This window comes from Mastigoproctus giganteus, chromosome 14, assembly GCF_048544385.1.
Source record: "Mastigoproctus giganteus isolate SK-2022 chromosome 14, ASM4854438v1, whole genome shotgun sequence".
In the NCBI taxonomy this organism is placed as follows: Eukaryota; Metazoa; Arthropoda; class Arachnida; order Uropygi; family Thelyphonidae; genus Mastigoproctus; species Mastigoproctus giganteus.
In genome coordinates, this window is record NC_143588.1 from 48,563,981 (window position 1) to 48,580,888 (window position 16,908).

At 37.1% G+C, this 16,908-nt stretch overlaps 1 protein-coding gene across 2 annotated transcripts in view; it reads right to left on the reverse strand.

The window, feature by feature from the left end:
- LOC150075124 (uncharacterized) overlaps window positions 1–2,711 on the reverse strand; it is a 164,685-nt gene extending 161,974 nt beyond the window's left edge. For both annotated transcript variants that reach the window (XM_090389189.1, XM_090389190.1), the window contains exon 1: window positions 2,378–2,711. In XM_090389189.1, coding sequence (XP_090245315.1) covers window positions 2,378–2,399 — 22 coding nt within the window. In that variant the 5' untranslated portion in view covers window positions 2,400–2,711. The remainder of the gene's footprint in view (window positions 1–2,377) is intronic.
- Window positions 2,712–16,908: the final 14,197 nt, after the last annotated feature.

The window sequence follows — 16,908 nt, forward strand, 5'->3', positions numbered from 1 at the left end:
TAGAGTATCATTCACAATTTCGATTAATTAATTACAAAAATGGAAAAATAGAATATACAGTATTCTAACATATATTTGAGTATAAGAAACTAAAATTAAATAGTGGAAAGAACGCAAGTATAATCTTTTTCTTCAGCAATTAGACGCCCACACAAGCAGGTGATTCGAGATTATCCAAACTGATTGCACGCGGTGTAAAAAAAAATAAAAATTTAAGGGGGGGAAAATGTTTTTAGGAAGGTCAAACACCTAGTCATTCCGATGGTATTGCGGAAGAGATAGTCCAACTGCAGAGCAGGGTTAACGACTTTGTAATGAGATAACTAAATTTGGAAAAGTTTTTTTTTTTTTTTTTTCTCTTCCTCTCATTTGCTGGTTTTAAATAATCGGCAAAAATAAATAAATAAATAATAAATACATAAAATAAAAACCTCATGAATATACTTCGGAAAATTATATTAAACAGGCATGATTTGCTTTCAACAACAAATACTCGTATTCTCAACTTTTTTCAAAAGAAACAAATTTATGAATCACTTTTTTATGTATATCTCGAAACTTTATAATATAATACTGCAAATTTTGTTTAAAACAAAAACCGAAAGATACTTACAGTTACTACACGTATTCCCTTAAATGTAAAAATAATTAGCTTATACAGTATTCTGGCTTGCACAGTCGCATTTATTTCAACTGATTTGAATAAATTCAGGAATCCAAATGTTTCTAAAACAACGACTTCTGATCAGAGCCGGTTCCCGAGTTTGTTCCATCTGGTCTTCCTTGCCACGGCAAGGGAGGCCTTCGTTGAAATTTAGGGCCCTTTTCGCTGATGGACCCAGATGCGTTGCACCCGCTACACCATCCCCCTAAAGAATGACTCTGATTCTGATAAGCAACATTTAATTTTCCACAAGGATTTAATGGCATGTACATAATATAAATAAAGGATATCAATCAATTACACGTTCAGCATATATTAAAAATAAAAGGGACTTATTAACTGATGGCTACATTTTCTTATTCATTTCTTGTGATGTAATGCTAGTTGGGAAAACAGTGACTGTCCAACCAACAGCGCTATTTTTCATTGATTTATTTAATTTTTGTATAATTAATCAGTAATTGCATAAGAATAATAAGAGTAATTTTTGTACCATTTTACTATAAAAAATTGGGAAACTTTCTGTAGTCTCTATTGACAGCATTTTATCAAGTTCAAGAGAATTTACATACACAATGCATTCGCGATTATCAGGGGATCTGTCATCTAAAATTTAAGTATTTTTCCAAGCTAAAATTATAAAAAAAAATAAAATAACAATAATAATATTACAAACAAAACAAAAAAATAATAAGACGAGCCGACAAAAACATCCTAAGGCTGTTCCATTTCAATTGGAGTTTATGTTTACAGTACTGGAGGGCCACGTTAACACTACGACCAAACTGGCCATAGCCGAGGGCCTCATTTTCAGTTTAAATACTTTCTGAAGTAGTGATAAAATTTTCTAAGGACCTCAAATTTAAATATGTCCGGGGATGTATTTCATCCTTCATCCGACCCTGTTTACATGCATAGGTATCTCAGGAGTGGAGCGCCAACAGACTTCCGGTAAATTGTTACTGTTATTATCTCAAATATAATTAGTTTTGCTATTTAGACTTTCTAGCTCACCTCTCAGAAAAATTCTTGGCAGTGCCCTGGTTATATATGGAATATATAAAAAAATTCAATGGATTCACATTCTGGCTCGTAAAAAATAATTACGTATTTACCATTGAACTAAACAACTATCTGTATCAAAACTTAATAAAATAACCTTAATGGGCAGCAGAGGAGCGTCCTGATTATTAATAATCAATTTAAAATCAATACGCAACAAAAATTACCCTATATGCACCAATATTTTTCCCAATTCATCTCCACTTTTTACCTGTATACAAAACTGAAATAACTTGGAAATTAAGATATATAAATAACATATATATAATTCTACTTATCAAATAAAACTATATTGCACTGTACATGTAAATAAAATTCTACAGCTTACTGTTTGCCTTTACAATTTACGCACGTGCTTTTACTTTTTACTTCCATGCTAAAAACGTCTAATGTTAATATTTTAACACGGAGAAGTTTTATTCAAACTTATTTCCACCAAATAACGAAGATAAAAGTGGTGGTCAAACTTTCAGAGGAACGTTCTATATTTCAAGTTACAAGCGCTACGAAAACTTGCGAAGAACTAAATGCGTTTAGCACGGATTAGTTAAAGAAAAGAAAGTGCTACTCACAAATACAAACTCACTTCCATAAAAACTGATTAAATCTCCTAAAATTAACACAGAACATAAAATCAAAGTGAAAACTTACCTTCACCAGTAACAGAATCCATTATTGTGAAACTTTTTAAGCCAATAGTACTGTAAACTATCCAGTAGATTAATCTTCGCACGCGTCCGTCTCTCCTCGAAACCGGGTGTCCTCAACCTCAACCGCCGCCGATTTCAAACTGAGGAACAACGAATCTTCCCGTTCAGGAAGAACACGTTAAATTCAACAGTAGATGGCTTCGATACTATGAAGAAATCTTTCCTTTATATATCACAAATTTCAATTGGAGATAAAACATGGATCTACCACGATCACTTGCAATAGAGGCACTAACGCTCAACCACTTCTCCCAACGACTGACGGTAAACTACGAAACTACCATGATGTAACTCTAATCTGTACACGCCACGCCGACCATCTTTTACCATATGAGGAACGACTGGTTACATCACTTCCGCTACAAGTGACGTTTCCTTTACCTGACCGCCGGCGCTCTTCAATGAACAGGCATAAAATAAAGGTATGCTCACAGGCTGTAAAAGAGGCTTGTTCCAGGTCTAGCAAGAGTGGGTGGCGAGATTAAAGCATAATATTTATATATAAAGTTGATGCAAAAATTAAGCTAATTATTCTTGCCATGTTATTTGGGTCAGTTTATTTAAACTATGACATCACCTGAGTCGTGCGCAAATGGCATTAATTAAAAATGTAAATTGTAATAAAGTATGTCATCGTATTAAAATTGTATTATTATACCCGATCAAATATACTATGTTTCAATTTCTACTCTGGACAATTTTGACTCTAAACGTACTAATCCAATTCTCTAATAAATAAAGTAACTTTATTTATTATAAACACACATGCAAAGGTTTTTATTTGTTATTATATATACAAAATACAAAGGAATAAACTTGGAAAAGTTAATTACGTGTATATTTTATATCACAGAAAAAGTATATGGAACGAATAAATCCAAGTAAGGACTTTTTGGAACTAACAATATCTGATGTTTGTGCTATGGGAGAGCATTTTAACGGACTTCACCGTTAACTTTGGAAGATTCAATATAATGAGGACTACAAATTGGTGAGGGCAGTATAGCAGGCTTGCTATACTGTGACGGGAGGACAATTTTGGAGAGGTCTGGTTCAAATTCCGTAGGAGATGGAGGAATTCTTAAACGCCTTTGCAATCGAAGTTGTAGTTAGTTGATCTCAGTTAGAGGAAGGAGGGAGTGTTTTCCTCTTGAGTTATTCTGCGGTTTTTCAGATCGCAACAAATGCAAACTATGACCAAAATCATTCTACAAGAAAAAATATAATAAATATTATTTTATCATTAACAGATCCTAAGAACTTATAACCGTATGTCTGTAGACGTGTGTGTGTGTGTGTGTGTGTGTGTGTGTGTGTGTGTGTGTGTGTGTGTGTGTGTGTGTGTGTGTGTGTGTGTGTGTGTGTGTGTGCTTTGCATGGTATGCGGGCTGGAAAACTAGGAATACTGAAAAGTAAATTAAATTAAATCCATTAATAAATTAAAGCAAATTAAATTCTATGCAGTGCTCAGATTGGGCCCAACGTTGTCCTGTTCAAAGTTCACATTGTTGAATTACGATCAAAGTGTTCCAGTTGAATTAAAACCAAACTTCCAAAAAAAAAGTTTCCTAAAATGTTATTTATAACTCTGGCACGACTGCATACGTCAGAGGAGTTTATAACTAATATTTGCCGAGAATATAATCATTATTTTATCTAGCTGGCATATGAGCTCGAACCATGGTCAACTCAAACGGGTGTGCTACTGTATCCTTCCCACTGAACTCGGATTCGAACATACCTGTAATTAATCATGACAACTGGTATGTAATGTTTGCATGATTATTAGCGTTCTGTTGTTAAAAGAGTATTTTCCAATTCGAACACTGCATATATGAAATAACAGTACAATGAAAAAAATTTAAATAATAATGAGAGGAACAGAAAAAAGGGGGGAATTTACTAGGGCACAGTGATTCTATCGATCTGCTTCAAGGTCGCGAGGAGCCTCAAACCAATGAATTACTCTAAGGCAGTGGTTCCCAAACTACTGAGATCTACGGACCCTTTCAAAAATCAAAGCAAGATCACGGACCCCTTCAAATATCAAAAACAGTTTGCGGACCCCTATAAATATATATATACATATTATAATAAATATAAAGATGTAAGTATGAGTTACACGGAAACATTTGACATATTTAGTCTTTTTATTTTCCCTGTATTTCCACTGTTTTTAACGTATTAGCAATATATATATAAAATTTTAAATATATACAGGATGATTCACTACCAGTGCGACAAACGTGCAGGAGGTGTAAGGGACACAAAGACGAATCGGAATCACATAGCATTGCAGGGTCCGAAATGCCTTCGTCATGCGGTAGAGGACGTTAAACGGGAGGTCGCGTGAACAGCGATCCCTCTGGAAGTCAGCATTTGCGAACCGTTTCTGTTGAAGAAACCAAGTAGCAAAAGTCCTCCGGAGTGGATAATCCGCAGGCTTCAATGATTGGACGCGTTGCAGATGGTATAAACTCGTTTGGTTTGTTGACAGTATCCTCCATACAGTGGATTGGGAAATACCCAATCGTTGGCCTATCGCTCGAGTACTCGTACTCGGATTGCCTTCTGCAAGACGTAGGACATTCTCCTCATTGTCTGGCGTCCTCGTCGTTCGCTCTCGATTCATGGTACCTCTCGTGAAACAACCAGTCTCACGTAACCTTCTGTGCACAAGTGCGAAAATCGTATGATGAGGAACACGCCTGTGCGGGAAACGTTCCTGGTACAAGCGCAGAGCGGCGCGCCCGTTACAGTCCGCAGCTCCATACGCGAGGTGCATGTCGGCCAGTTCAACGTTTGAATACTTGTCCATCCTACTGCCTCGGGAACCGGTTCACAAATGCTGACTTCCAGCGGGATCGCTGTTCACGCGACCTCCCGTTCAACGTCCTCTGCCGCATGACGAAGGCATTTCGGACCCTGCAATGCTATGTGATTCCGATTCGTCTTTGTGCCCCCTATACCTCCTGCAAGTTTGTCGCACTGGTAGTGAATCACCCTGTATATATAGTCGACCAGCGTTTCGCGAACCCCTTGGAACTGGTCTACGGACTCCCAGGGGTTTGCGGACCCCAGTTTGGGAAACACTGCTCTAAGGAGTAAAATATTTTTGGTTGTTAATATTTATGTCAGGGAACCTTAACATGGACTGTTACGCAGCTTCGTTCTGGCAGCTGAGGATGGAGAACCACCCTTGCCCTTGTACAAACAAGAAATCCCAAATCGGACTATTTAAATCGCGCATTGGACAGAGAACTTTGATATTGCACTTACTCGGCCACATAATGTTCACTATATTACGAGGATTATTGTCATAGATTATGAGCACAACAGCTTTCAACATCTGTGGCGTTTCTGACGAATTTTCGGTCTTAATTTCCGAAGAAGAAATGTTGCATAGTAATCTCCACTTATACTGTATTTGAAGTGACCAGATGCTTAGTAATCCAATGCCGGAAATCTGGGGGGGGGGGGAGATTTTACAACCCCCTAGAAACAATATACACATATACGTATTTTTTAAATTCAATTTTTTATTTATAAAAATAATATTCACATACAAAATTATACAAGTAATTATAGACCTGTTAGTTTAACTTCTGTTCCAGGTAAATTAATGGAGGCACTGGTTAAAGAAGCACTGCAGGATCATCTAGACAAGAATTCAGTTATAGCTCAGACGCAGCATGGTTTTGTTAAGGGCAGGTCTTGCCTGACCAATTTGATTGGATACTATGATGTAGTCACAAAAGAACTGGATGCAGGGAATAACTTTGATATTATATATTTGGATCTTAGAAAGGCTTTTGATACTGTTGCACATGGAAGACTGCTGCACAAATTGGAGCAGTGTGGCATTGGAGGCAAATTGCTGCTATGGATAAGGGGATGGTTGAGTGGCAGAAGACAGAGAGTGGTAATCAATGGACACTGCTCAACGTGGACTAATGTTATTAGTGGAGTTCCTCAAGGTTCAGTGTTGGGTCCATTGTTGTTTTCGGTGTTTATGAATGATATTGATGATGGGATATCAAGTTTAATGTCTAAGTTTGCAGATGATACAAAGGTTGGCAGGGTCGTTAAGGACACTACTGACGCTATGCTGCTGCAACAGGATCTGGAAAGGTTGAACAGATGGGCTGAGAGGTGGCAAATGAAGTTTAACATTGACAAATGTAAAGTACTACATATGGGTAACAGTAACCCCAGAGCAATGTATCAACTCTGCGGTACTACACTGACAGTGGTGGAGAATGAAAAGGACCTGGGGGTAATTGTGCAAGCAGATATGAAGTTCTCTGAGCAGTGCAGACGAGCTGCAAGAGTAGCTCATGGTGTCTTGTCAATGATAAACAGGAATTTTTCTAGCAGGGATAAGGAGGTGATTATTCCCTTGTATAAGGCAATGGTTAGGCCACATCTTGAGTACTGTATACAGGTCTGGAGGCCTCATTTCAAGAAGGATGTAGAGCTGCTGGAACGGGTACAGAGAAGGGCAACAAGATTAGTAAATGGAACAAAGGGTTGCTCTTACGAAGAAAGGCTTAAGTTTTGCAAATTACAGAGTCTGGAGACTAGGCACCGGCGATCTGATAGTGATCTGATAGAGGTGTATAAGGCTTTGAATGGTTTGAGCATGCTCAATGCCAATGGGATTCTTCATCTTTCTCAGAATAATCACCTCAGAGGGCATAAATTCAAATTGAGGAAGGACGGATGTCGGATAGATGTGCGGAAATTTGCCTTTGGCCAGCGGATGGTTGGTTGGTGGAACCGACTTCCATCACTTGTTGTTGAAGTTGATAGCCTAAACAAATTTAAAGCTCAACTGGACAGGTATTTCGAACGAACGGAGGGGTGAAATGGGAAAGGGTTTTTTTTTTTTTTTTTTTTTGGCTGATGCTGAATAAGCTTGCTTTCTTGCATCATATGCCTCTACTAATGCTAATGCTAATGCTAATGCTAAAATATAAATTAAATATTTTGTATGTGAATATTGATACATGCACTTCTTTGAACTAAACTTATAAAAAAAAAACAAATAAAGCCTATATTTATTTTATTTTATTATTATTATTTTTTTTTACAGAAAGGCTATAATTCAGCATACGGTACCCCTCGTGTTACGCTACGTGACGAACAGAAGATTGCGTGAAGGACATGAACTCAGAAAAATAGTTGTAATTAAAGGGATCGTGTTTTTAATGGACTTTCATTTTTGTTTAGTGAAAAAAGGTTAGGTTTTTTCTGTGAAATAATAATAAAAATACATACTTCTTTTAACAATAAAAACAAGAGAAATTAAATATATTTTTCCGCTGAGTGAATTTTTCTTAATAATTCTTCATTATTTGCTATTTCGTCGTAAATTTCTTAACAAGAATTAGCAAAATTGCACTTAACTTAGTATTGCTTTCAGCATTTCTATGGTCAGTTGTGTTTTTGTTGATGCCACAACTTATTTAATACCGAAAAAACTCTTTCCGTTGTACCATTTGTTCCCGGCAAACATAATGCAAACGATTTGCATTAGGCTTTCCATTAAGTATGGAGCCTACGTGTCCAATCCGGGACAGTTTGCCATGGGGGGCAAATGACTGAAATCCAGGATTGTTCCGCATAATCCGGGACGTCTTGTCACTTTACTTATATTCCAAGTGGCACATGATCAGCACCAATAAAGCTTTTATCATCATAGGCTATAATGACCATTTGTTTCACCTATGATTGTTGAAGGCGACATTTAGATGGGCGTGGTGAAAATCCTTGGTGGGGTTGCATTTGATATGAGGCCCTCGAGTCCACTATTTAAGGGGGAGAGTATATAGAAAGGTATATAATTTCGTCAAAATTACAGTGGGGTGTCCCCAGGACCATTGTTTGCAATTGGGTCTCCTGAATCCTAGGGATTAGCTCTGTCCTAAATCTAAATAAAGATTTTTGTAATGTATGGTCAAATGAACCATTTGATCTTACCTGAGCGCTTTATAAATGGTATCACTTATAGTGAAAATAATAATGAAACGAACAATGAAACCAAAATAAAATATTCAGTTCTTAACACCTATCCTGTATATATAACAAAATTTTGTTGTAGTACAATGAGGAAAAACTGAATTAAAAAAAAAAAAAGAGGAAAATTTCCCCTTAGAACTGTAGGCTTTTTATGAGCAAAGATAAAAGTATCAAAAAAGTGTCCCAATTTATAAACGGGTAGGCTTTCCTTCACTCTAACATTGACGAGTACCAAACATTAACGATATTTATAACAAGCATCTATCATTCACGGGTCGGCAACCTTTCAGGAGTGCTGCTCTGGGTTAATTTTTATGTGCAAATAGGACATGGGTGACAGACAGAGACGAAACTATAAATTGTTGGCTCCTCCGCGAGAATTCGAATGGCCCTCACCTGAACTTAAGGAACATACCAAACCATTCGTTGGGATCCCTGAATCCTCGGGCCTCACGCGGTTGCAGAACTGGCGGTATGGCAGTTTCGTCACTGATAATAGATTCACTACGATCCAGAGTCTACAGTGCTAGTAGTGAACTTTAAAATTAGAACGTCTGTGTACGATCCTGAGTCTGTGCAGTAGCACAGTAGTGTCACCGGCTGGAAAAGACACGGGTTTGAATCCCATCGCGAGGAACTTTTTTCACTCCGTGGCTGAGTTAGTCGGTCTCAGGTGTAGATAAGAAGGTTTTTTCGTTCAGAAAAACAGGCAAATCAACCAGAGAACACACGCAATTTACAGACAAAATACATATATGGGTATATGTAATCATTTACGGGTGATCCTAATATAATAATTTGATTTGTGCACGATCCTGTGTTGTCTGCGCGGTAGCCCAGTTCGAATTCCATCAATATCCCAAGGAACTTTTATGGGCTTTATTCACTCCGTGGCTCAGTTCGTTAGTCTCAGGCGTGAATAGCAAGTATCTCCCCCCACAAGAACCTCGAGTTTTTCGTCCACCAAAACAGGAAAATCGACCAGAGAAAACATACGCAATTTGTGGACATAATACATATGGGCATATAAGTTGCCGGTAGTTCTTGGGTGGCCCTAATATGACAGTTTTGTGTACAATCCTGATCATCCTGTTATTAATTTGCAAAAATAGGTGCACATGAGTGGCGATTTTTGAAATTCATTTAGGGCATTTCGCTTTGAAATTAAATTCGAATATTAACATGCTTGTCTGTCTTGTTGGGATGATTAAGTATTATCGACTTTTAATGCCATTTGGGACGCGTCTCTGGCGCCACCTTTAGTACAAGTGTCAAAGTTCTTTCATCTCTCTTATCGTCAATTGAATAGGAATATTTTGGAATATTTTGCAGAAGTATCAAACATTAAAACATTATTGATCTACGATATAAATAATAGAGGTCCTAACAGGATGCGTTAAGGTGCACCAAAATTATTTTTAAATAGACTGGATAAAGAACCTCAGGTTGTTACAAAAACAAATCTATTAATGACGAAACCAAGGTATGGAGATAGGAGAAAATCAGGAGGTTAAATCTCGTCCAATTTTTGGTACTTTTAACTTTACTCATAAAAAGTACTTACAATTTTAAGAGAAAATTTTCACGTTGTTGGTGGGGAAATGTTGATACATCGATTACTAATATTCATAGATGACACATTTCTTCTCGCACGATTTGCTCAGTGTATGTATTCATATATATTATCCACTGGCGTAGCTACCCTTTTTCGGGCCCGGAGGCAAAGAACATGTTCGGGCCCCTACTTAATTAACGAAAATTGCAAAAACAGGAGAAGCCAAAGACGCTGGCCCCCTAAAGGGCCCGGAGGCAATTGCCTTGCCTGCCTGCCTGCCTACATGGTAGCTACGCCACTGATATTATCCTCCCCAAATCAACTTTTTGCGTACGTCCCTGGTGACAGAAAATGACGTACCAGTCCTCTGTTAAGTATAACGATTACTTCACTTGTTGCTTGTTTAGAAAAGCCTGGATTCAAATCCGGTTGGAGAATGCAAGAATTCTTAAAAGCGTTCAAGGATCGATTTGCATGTTGTGTGGGTTAAAAATCTAGGAATAACTCACTGAAGTAAACCCTATTCTCTCCGCCTGAGGCACCTCCGTAGCCAGGCGGGAAGGAGCAGCAGTGCATAGCACACGCTTCTTGATTAGACCGGGGTTCGAGCCCGTCACCACCAAATACGGAGGATGCGGAAAGGTCAGGGAATGACCACCGCATATCCCGGAGCAATATGGCCTTAGTTGCTAATGCTCCTAAAAACCAAATAACAAAACAAAACAAATCTCCGCCTGAGTCCGGCTAAGTATATCCCCGATTTAGGACTTAGAAATTCCTCCATTCGCCGACGGAATCGAATCCAGACCTCTCCAAACGAGTGGCAGGGGAGGAAACCGCTATACCGTTCTTGGCAGACATTTGGTGAGAAATTGTATACAGTATACAGTTAGTATGCAATTAAAAATTTATTTCTAGTGTATCTTTAAATGATGCTGTCATGGGTATACATGTATATAAAAGTGGCAGATTAACTGTAATCTTCTAAGTCTAGTTTTCTAGGCACCCAGATGCAAACGAGAAAATTGTGCCCCTCCACACTCCTGAAAAAGTCCCAATTATATTATACTGTATTCCTTTTGTCGCCGCCCCACTACATGAAAAGTTCTATTGATACTATTCGTTTGGCCAGCCCTAAACTGTTGGATGCGGTTCAGGCTGAGTGGTAAGTGCTTAGTATGGTATTTTAGCATCTTTAAGGCATTTGATTCAGTTCTAGTGTATATATATATATATATATATATATTACAGGGAAAGCTGTCCTCTTGCGTAGCATAGCTGGTAGGATCGCCGTCCTCTCCACACCGGATGGAAAAGACCCGAATTCGAATTCCGTCGATGACGGAAGGAATTTTTTTTGGGTCTTTTTCACAAACGTGGCTCAGTTAGTCGGTCTCAGGCGATGGTAGCATGGTTTTCTCTCCTGGAAATTCGGGTTTTTCGTCACATACAGACACACACACACACACACGTGCGCAATTTACAGACAATATACACGGAGCAACATGCCCATAGACGCAGATGCTCATAAAACCCAATAACAACAACAACTGGGAAATCCAGACATTATGGATTGATTGATACTGTCCTACTGAGGATTAAGGATTTCCTTGTAGGTAGAAGCTCATCAGTTAGATTTTTGGAGTGAGGGAGATTATTATTATTATTATTATTATTATTATTATTATTGGCCATATGGAGCAAGGAAGCCTGAGGCTTATGCTGCACAAGCCGAAAAAAAAAAAAAAAAAAAAATTCCCGAGTTACCCTGAGAGAGAGAGAGAGAACCACCAAGAAAGAGAAGAATGATGATATACAGCTCAGGACCCTGGGTGTGCCAATCCCATACTCACCAGACGTGAGCCCCTGGGGTTTCATTACTTTTGAGGTAAGGATTCACTTAATTTAGTATCTACGAAGGTAAGTCAGTAATTAGGTTACAAACAAACAAGCTGCATTAAATATTAAATGAACGATTCTGATAATTAGAGAAAATTCTACAGTAGTGTAAAGTATTTTTTTTTTCTCGCGTAATTTTATGGTTGGTTAGTCTTGATGACTTTTTTTCTGGTAATGGTTAAGGTAAAATTGTTTTCTGGAACTGTCATGGCGTTCTGCTTGTTCATTTTCTATAGAAGCCTGCAGATACTGTGAACGTTGCCCCATGTAGCATATTTTTGAAAGAAACTCAGAAAATTAATTCTAAATGACTTCGGCTATCGAGACGTGAAGTACTACTATTGCATGACAACAAAAACAACTGCATGACAATTTTATATCGCTCGGAATCGACCGAGTGCAACTGAACGCCGTTCCGGTTCATCAAACAGATCGATAATGTTACATACATGATTATTAAAAATAAAACATTTTATTAATGACCATTCCGTTTCGTAAAAGTTTCCATTTTGATTTCTGATACAGTATATGTAATCGAAGAGACTATTAATGCTCCTGGTGGGAACTTCTTGATCGTCTTTCCTACGACCTAATACTGCCTCTAGTGATTTCTATTTGTTTGGTCTACTTAAACAGCAATAACGTTTTTTTGAAGATGTGGTGGTCGAAATTGATATACATCATTAGAGACGATATCAATCAATAACTTTTTGCGGGTTTCCAGAATTTGATAAAAGCGACAGGAAAGTGTATACAATTTTTTGATATATGTTGAAAAATAAATGCTGTTTTCCTGCTTTTTTTTCTTTCTCCCCATACTTTGTAACTTATTGACCTTTTAAATGAGGTTGTAAACCCAGAGGACATTTTCTTAAATTGTGCAGATATAAAATTACATCGAGTTGCGAACGTATTTTCCCAAACAAACAATGTGAGAATTATCATAATCTACAGAAGGAAAAATACAAATTTTGCGACTATGCGACAAACAGAAACTTTATTATAAAAATTAAATTTTATATAAAAAAAATCCTATAACTCACAATAATTATTTATACAAAGGAATCAGTTATCTGTTCTTGCATCGCATTGTCTTCGGTGAAGTAAATTTCTACCTGTTTTTTCACTGATCTGACCAAAAGAAATTGATGGCAAATAGCAGCCATCCTTTCTCTGTCCTCAACTTCGCATATCACTTTAGCTATATCCTCCCATTTAGAACTATGCTATTACTACAAAAAAAAAGAAGAAAAAAAAAAAGAATATTTACTCAATTTACTCTTTACTGGTTACTCGGAGTAGAGATACGGATACATTTTTTTTGCTGTTTTTATCGATTTATAACACGAGGGGGAACAGGATTGTGCTGCCAATTTGTTGACAAGGACTCGCCCGAGAAGAATTTCAGCTACGGGTTATTCATTGTTAAAACAGCCTGTTAAATTTTATCAAGTTTTTTTTGTTTTTTTTTAAGAAGGTGCTCGGACAGTCGCCAAAACTTTAACAAGGGGCTCGCGCGAGGCCCCCGATTCCTTACAGCATACCCCTGAAGAGAGGTAAGTGAGTTTCTAATCTTGGTGAACAACTCACTGATTACAAAGCAAACTCAGTTTCTCAGTGAGCGCTTCAAGCAACTTATAGACTGTCGAGTTTGTAAACATTGACACGACTCTCAGCTACAGGTGCTGATCATTTAATTCGCGGAACTGCAGCGCCAGTTTATTACCATTGCAGGATATTAGAGTTTAACCTTAAGAAATGGGAGGAAAACGTTAGTTCCTCCACTCAATGAAGCATCATAATAAAATTGTATAATAAAATCTGAGACTTTTGCTGAGATAGTTTTAAGCAACTAGCCAGGAATCTGGGATTGACCTGAACCAAAATTTTACGAAACTTAACGCTCTTTAACAAAACAAATTATTTTTATTTATCAAGTATGAAAATGACAGTATCAATGTGGGTGAATCAAAACGACTTTACGATGCTCTTCGGTTCATTCCGAACCCTGAAGGTAACCATAAGTTTAGCAGGATGACTGAATTCGCCTTCGTAAGTTACGTGCCCCATATATGCTGATCTTAAATTTATAGAACCTAGCGTAGCTACCCTTTTTCGGGCCCGGAGGCAAAGAATATGTTCGGGCCCCTACTTAATTAATGAAAATTGCAAAAACAGGAGACAGCCAAAGACGCCCGGCCCCTAAATGTCCCGGGCCCGGAGGCAATTTCCTTGCCTGCCTACATGGTAGCTACGCGACCGATAGAACCCTGGACAGCAGCAGGTTTAAATCAGTTGGGCCCCCTACTGCTGCAATATTTATTTATTTGTATTTGAATGCACTTTTCAACTTTTGGGAACCCTAAATATCGAGGGCTTATATTCGCGCCTAATGCATATATATGCATATAAGTAAACGCGCCACTGATGCAGGATAAATTTCAGTGGTATCTCATGTAATGGATTAAATTACTATATCTGTGAGACTGTGACATAATGTCAAGCAGTGGCGAATTTCCGCACAGGCGCACGAGGCGAGCGCCTGGGGCCTCTTAAATAGAGGGGGCCTCAAATCTCAGGTCTCAAAAAAAAAAAAAAAATTGTTTCATCTTTAATTTTTACACTCATCATTATTACCATTACTGAATAAAATTATAATTTAATATGAGAAGTTAGTAAACTCTTATGCGAATATCCCTACATATTATATGAAATATCTATGCGAACTAAGTGAATCTGAAGTAGAATACGTATTATCATTAATGCATAGTTATGCCATTTTTCATTTAAACATTAGTTAAAATATGTATGAAAGATTTGCACAACCAAAATGATTAAAACCGTAACACTAAATCTAGAGCGCGTGCTATAGTAAAAACGTGCGCGTAGAATGCACACTGTAGTGGTACCGAAAATATTTAGAGAGGGGGCCTCAAAATTGAATTGCGCCTGGGGCCTCTCAAGTGCTAAATCCGCCACTGATGTCAAGGATTCATGACATTGAGGCATTCGCTTGCAATTTATGGAGAAACTCTCATATCAATATTAACAAATGTGAAAGGCCCAAAAGCTGATGTGGCACGGTGTTGTTAAGGGATACGAGGGCCTGTTTCTTAACTAAAGTTAAATTCTTCTAACTTACTTCTAAATTCTTCTAAAACTATAAATTCTTCACCACCCCTTGTTCTTAACTTTAGTTAAGAACAAGGGGTGGTGAAGAATTTCACCACTGCTTTCACCACTGCTTGCAACATACTTTAAAGTTAATTCATTAAAAAAAAAAATAGTTCGTTATGGTTAACAGCGGCGAAACTACTGTAGTTAGCGCCACCTCCATGGGGGTGGAAAGAGATAAGAAGGAAGAGCTGCGTCTCCCTTGACTCTTGAGAGTTTTTAAAAGCGCAGGAAGGCTCGTTCGAAAATCTTGACTGTGGGGTGGGGGGGTAGAATTTGTAGCTTATATAAAATTTTAAATATAAAATATATGTTCCAATTCAAGTTCTTGCGATTATGAAATATAATCGTGTGTATTATTTTCATACCAGTTGGCCAAGAGTGATAAATCCCCTATCGGATATTTAATAATCCCACAAATTTTTATTTCCGATATTCCAATATTTGTCCCTTTGATACAGCGGCATGCTGACAATTAATCAATAGTGTTCTCGCTACATTGGGTTGTATAAAGGATGTTAATAACCCTTGCTAACTGAGGCTAACTGTTTATCGTACATAACAAATTACCTTCCCAAATCTAATAATAGATTTAAGCAAGACAGACCGAGCCCCGTGGTAGACGCTTCTTGTTTGATAAATGGAAATGATATATACGTTTGTTATGATATATATGATATATATATTATATAGATATGATTACCACGATCATATTTTCATTATTTTATAATTGAAAAGTTCCAGAAAAGTATACAAACGAGAAATCACATCTAACGAATAATTTTGATTTAAAATAATAAAAAAACCTACCTAAAAAAATACCAAAATGTGGCAAAAAAACCTCTCAAAAATTTAATTTATTATCAATTAATACAATATTTACATTTTTATTTTCGTCAATCACCTAGTGATGAAGATGAAGCGAGTTTTTCCATTTGTAATTTGTTGGAGGAGCTCAGATTGCGTAATGATTCTTTGTTCATCTTCATGTTTTTTAAACATCTCTTGAAAAATTCAGAGTAATTCATTTGTATTTTCAATAGAGATTTTATTTCAATAGTAACTGATGATTTTCCAGATTCACAAAAACTGCTAATAAATGAAAATTTTCTCTCAATTGCAGCGTTCTTACGCGAGAGAGAGGATGAATTCGCACATTCCAGGGGCTCACATCTGGTGAGTATGGGCTCAGCACATACAGGATCCTGAGCTGTATATCATCATTCTTCTCTTTCTTGGTGATTCCTCTCTCTCTCTCTCTCTCTCTCTCTCTCTCTCTCTCTCTCTCTCTCTCTCTCTCTCTCTCTCTCTCTCTCTCTCTCTCTCTCTCTCTCTCAGGATAACTCTGGCTTCCTTGTACCATATGGCTAATAATAATAATAATAACAATTTTCTGTATATTTGAAATATTAAGAATATTAATGTAATGAAATATTAAGACTATTAATGTTTGTAATGTAATGAAATATTAAGAATATTTATATTAAGGTGAAATAAACCATATCTTTGGTTATAGATACATTCAACGGGGCAGTGCCAAGGAGGAGGGAGGAAGTGGACCAAAGTGTCGGAATGATGAATAGAAAGAGCCATTATTCTTAAATTATTATTTTTATTATTATATTATTTTACTACAGCGCAGTTAAGAGTTGTAATAAGGGTAACAACATATTTTTGTAAAAGTTTTTCATACTTCTTAAATGGCTGTGTCATTATTACGAGTCCTGCATCCAGAAATCAATTTATAACTTAAAGGACAACAAATTATGCGCAGGTCATTTTTTTTTTCATTTCATCTTAGAGACATAAAAGTTTTATTTTAT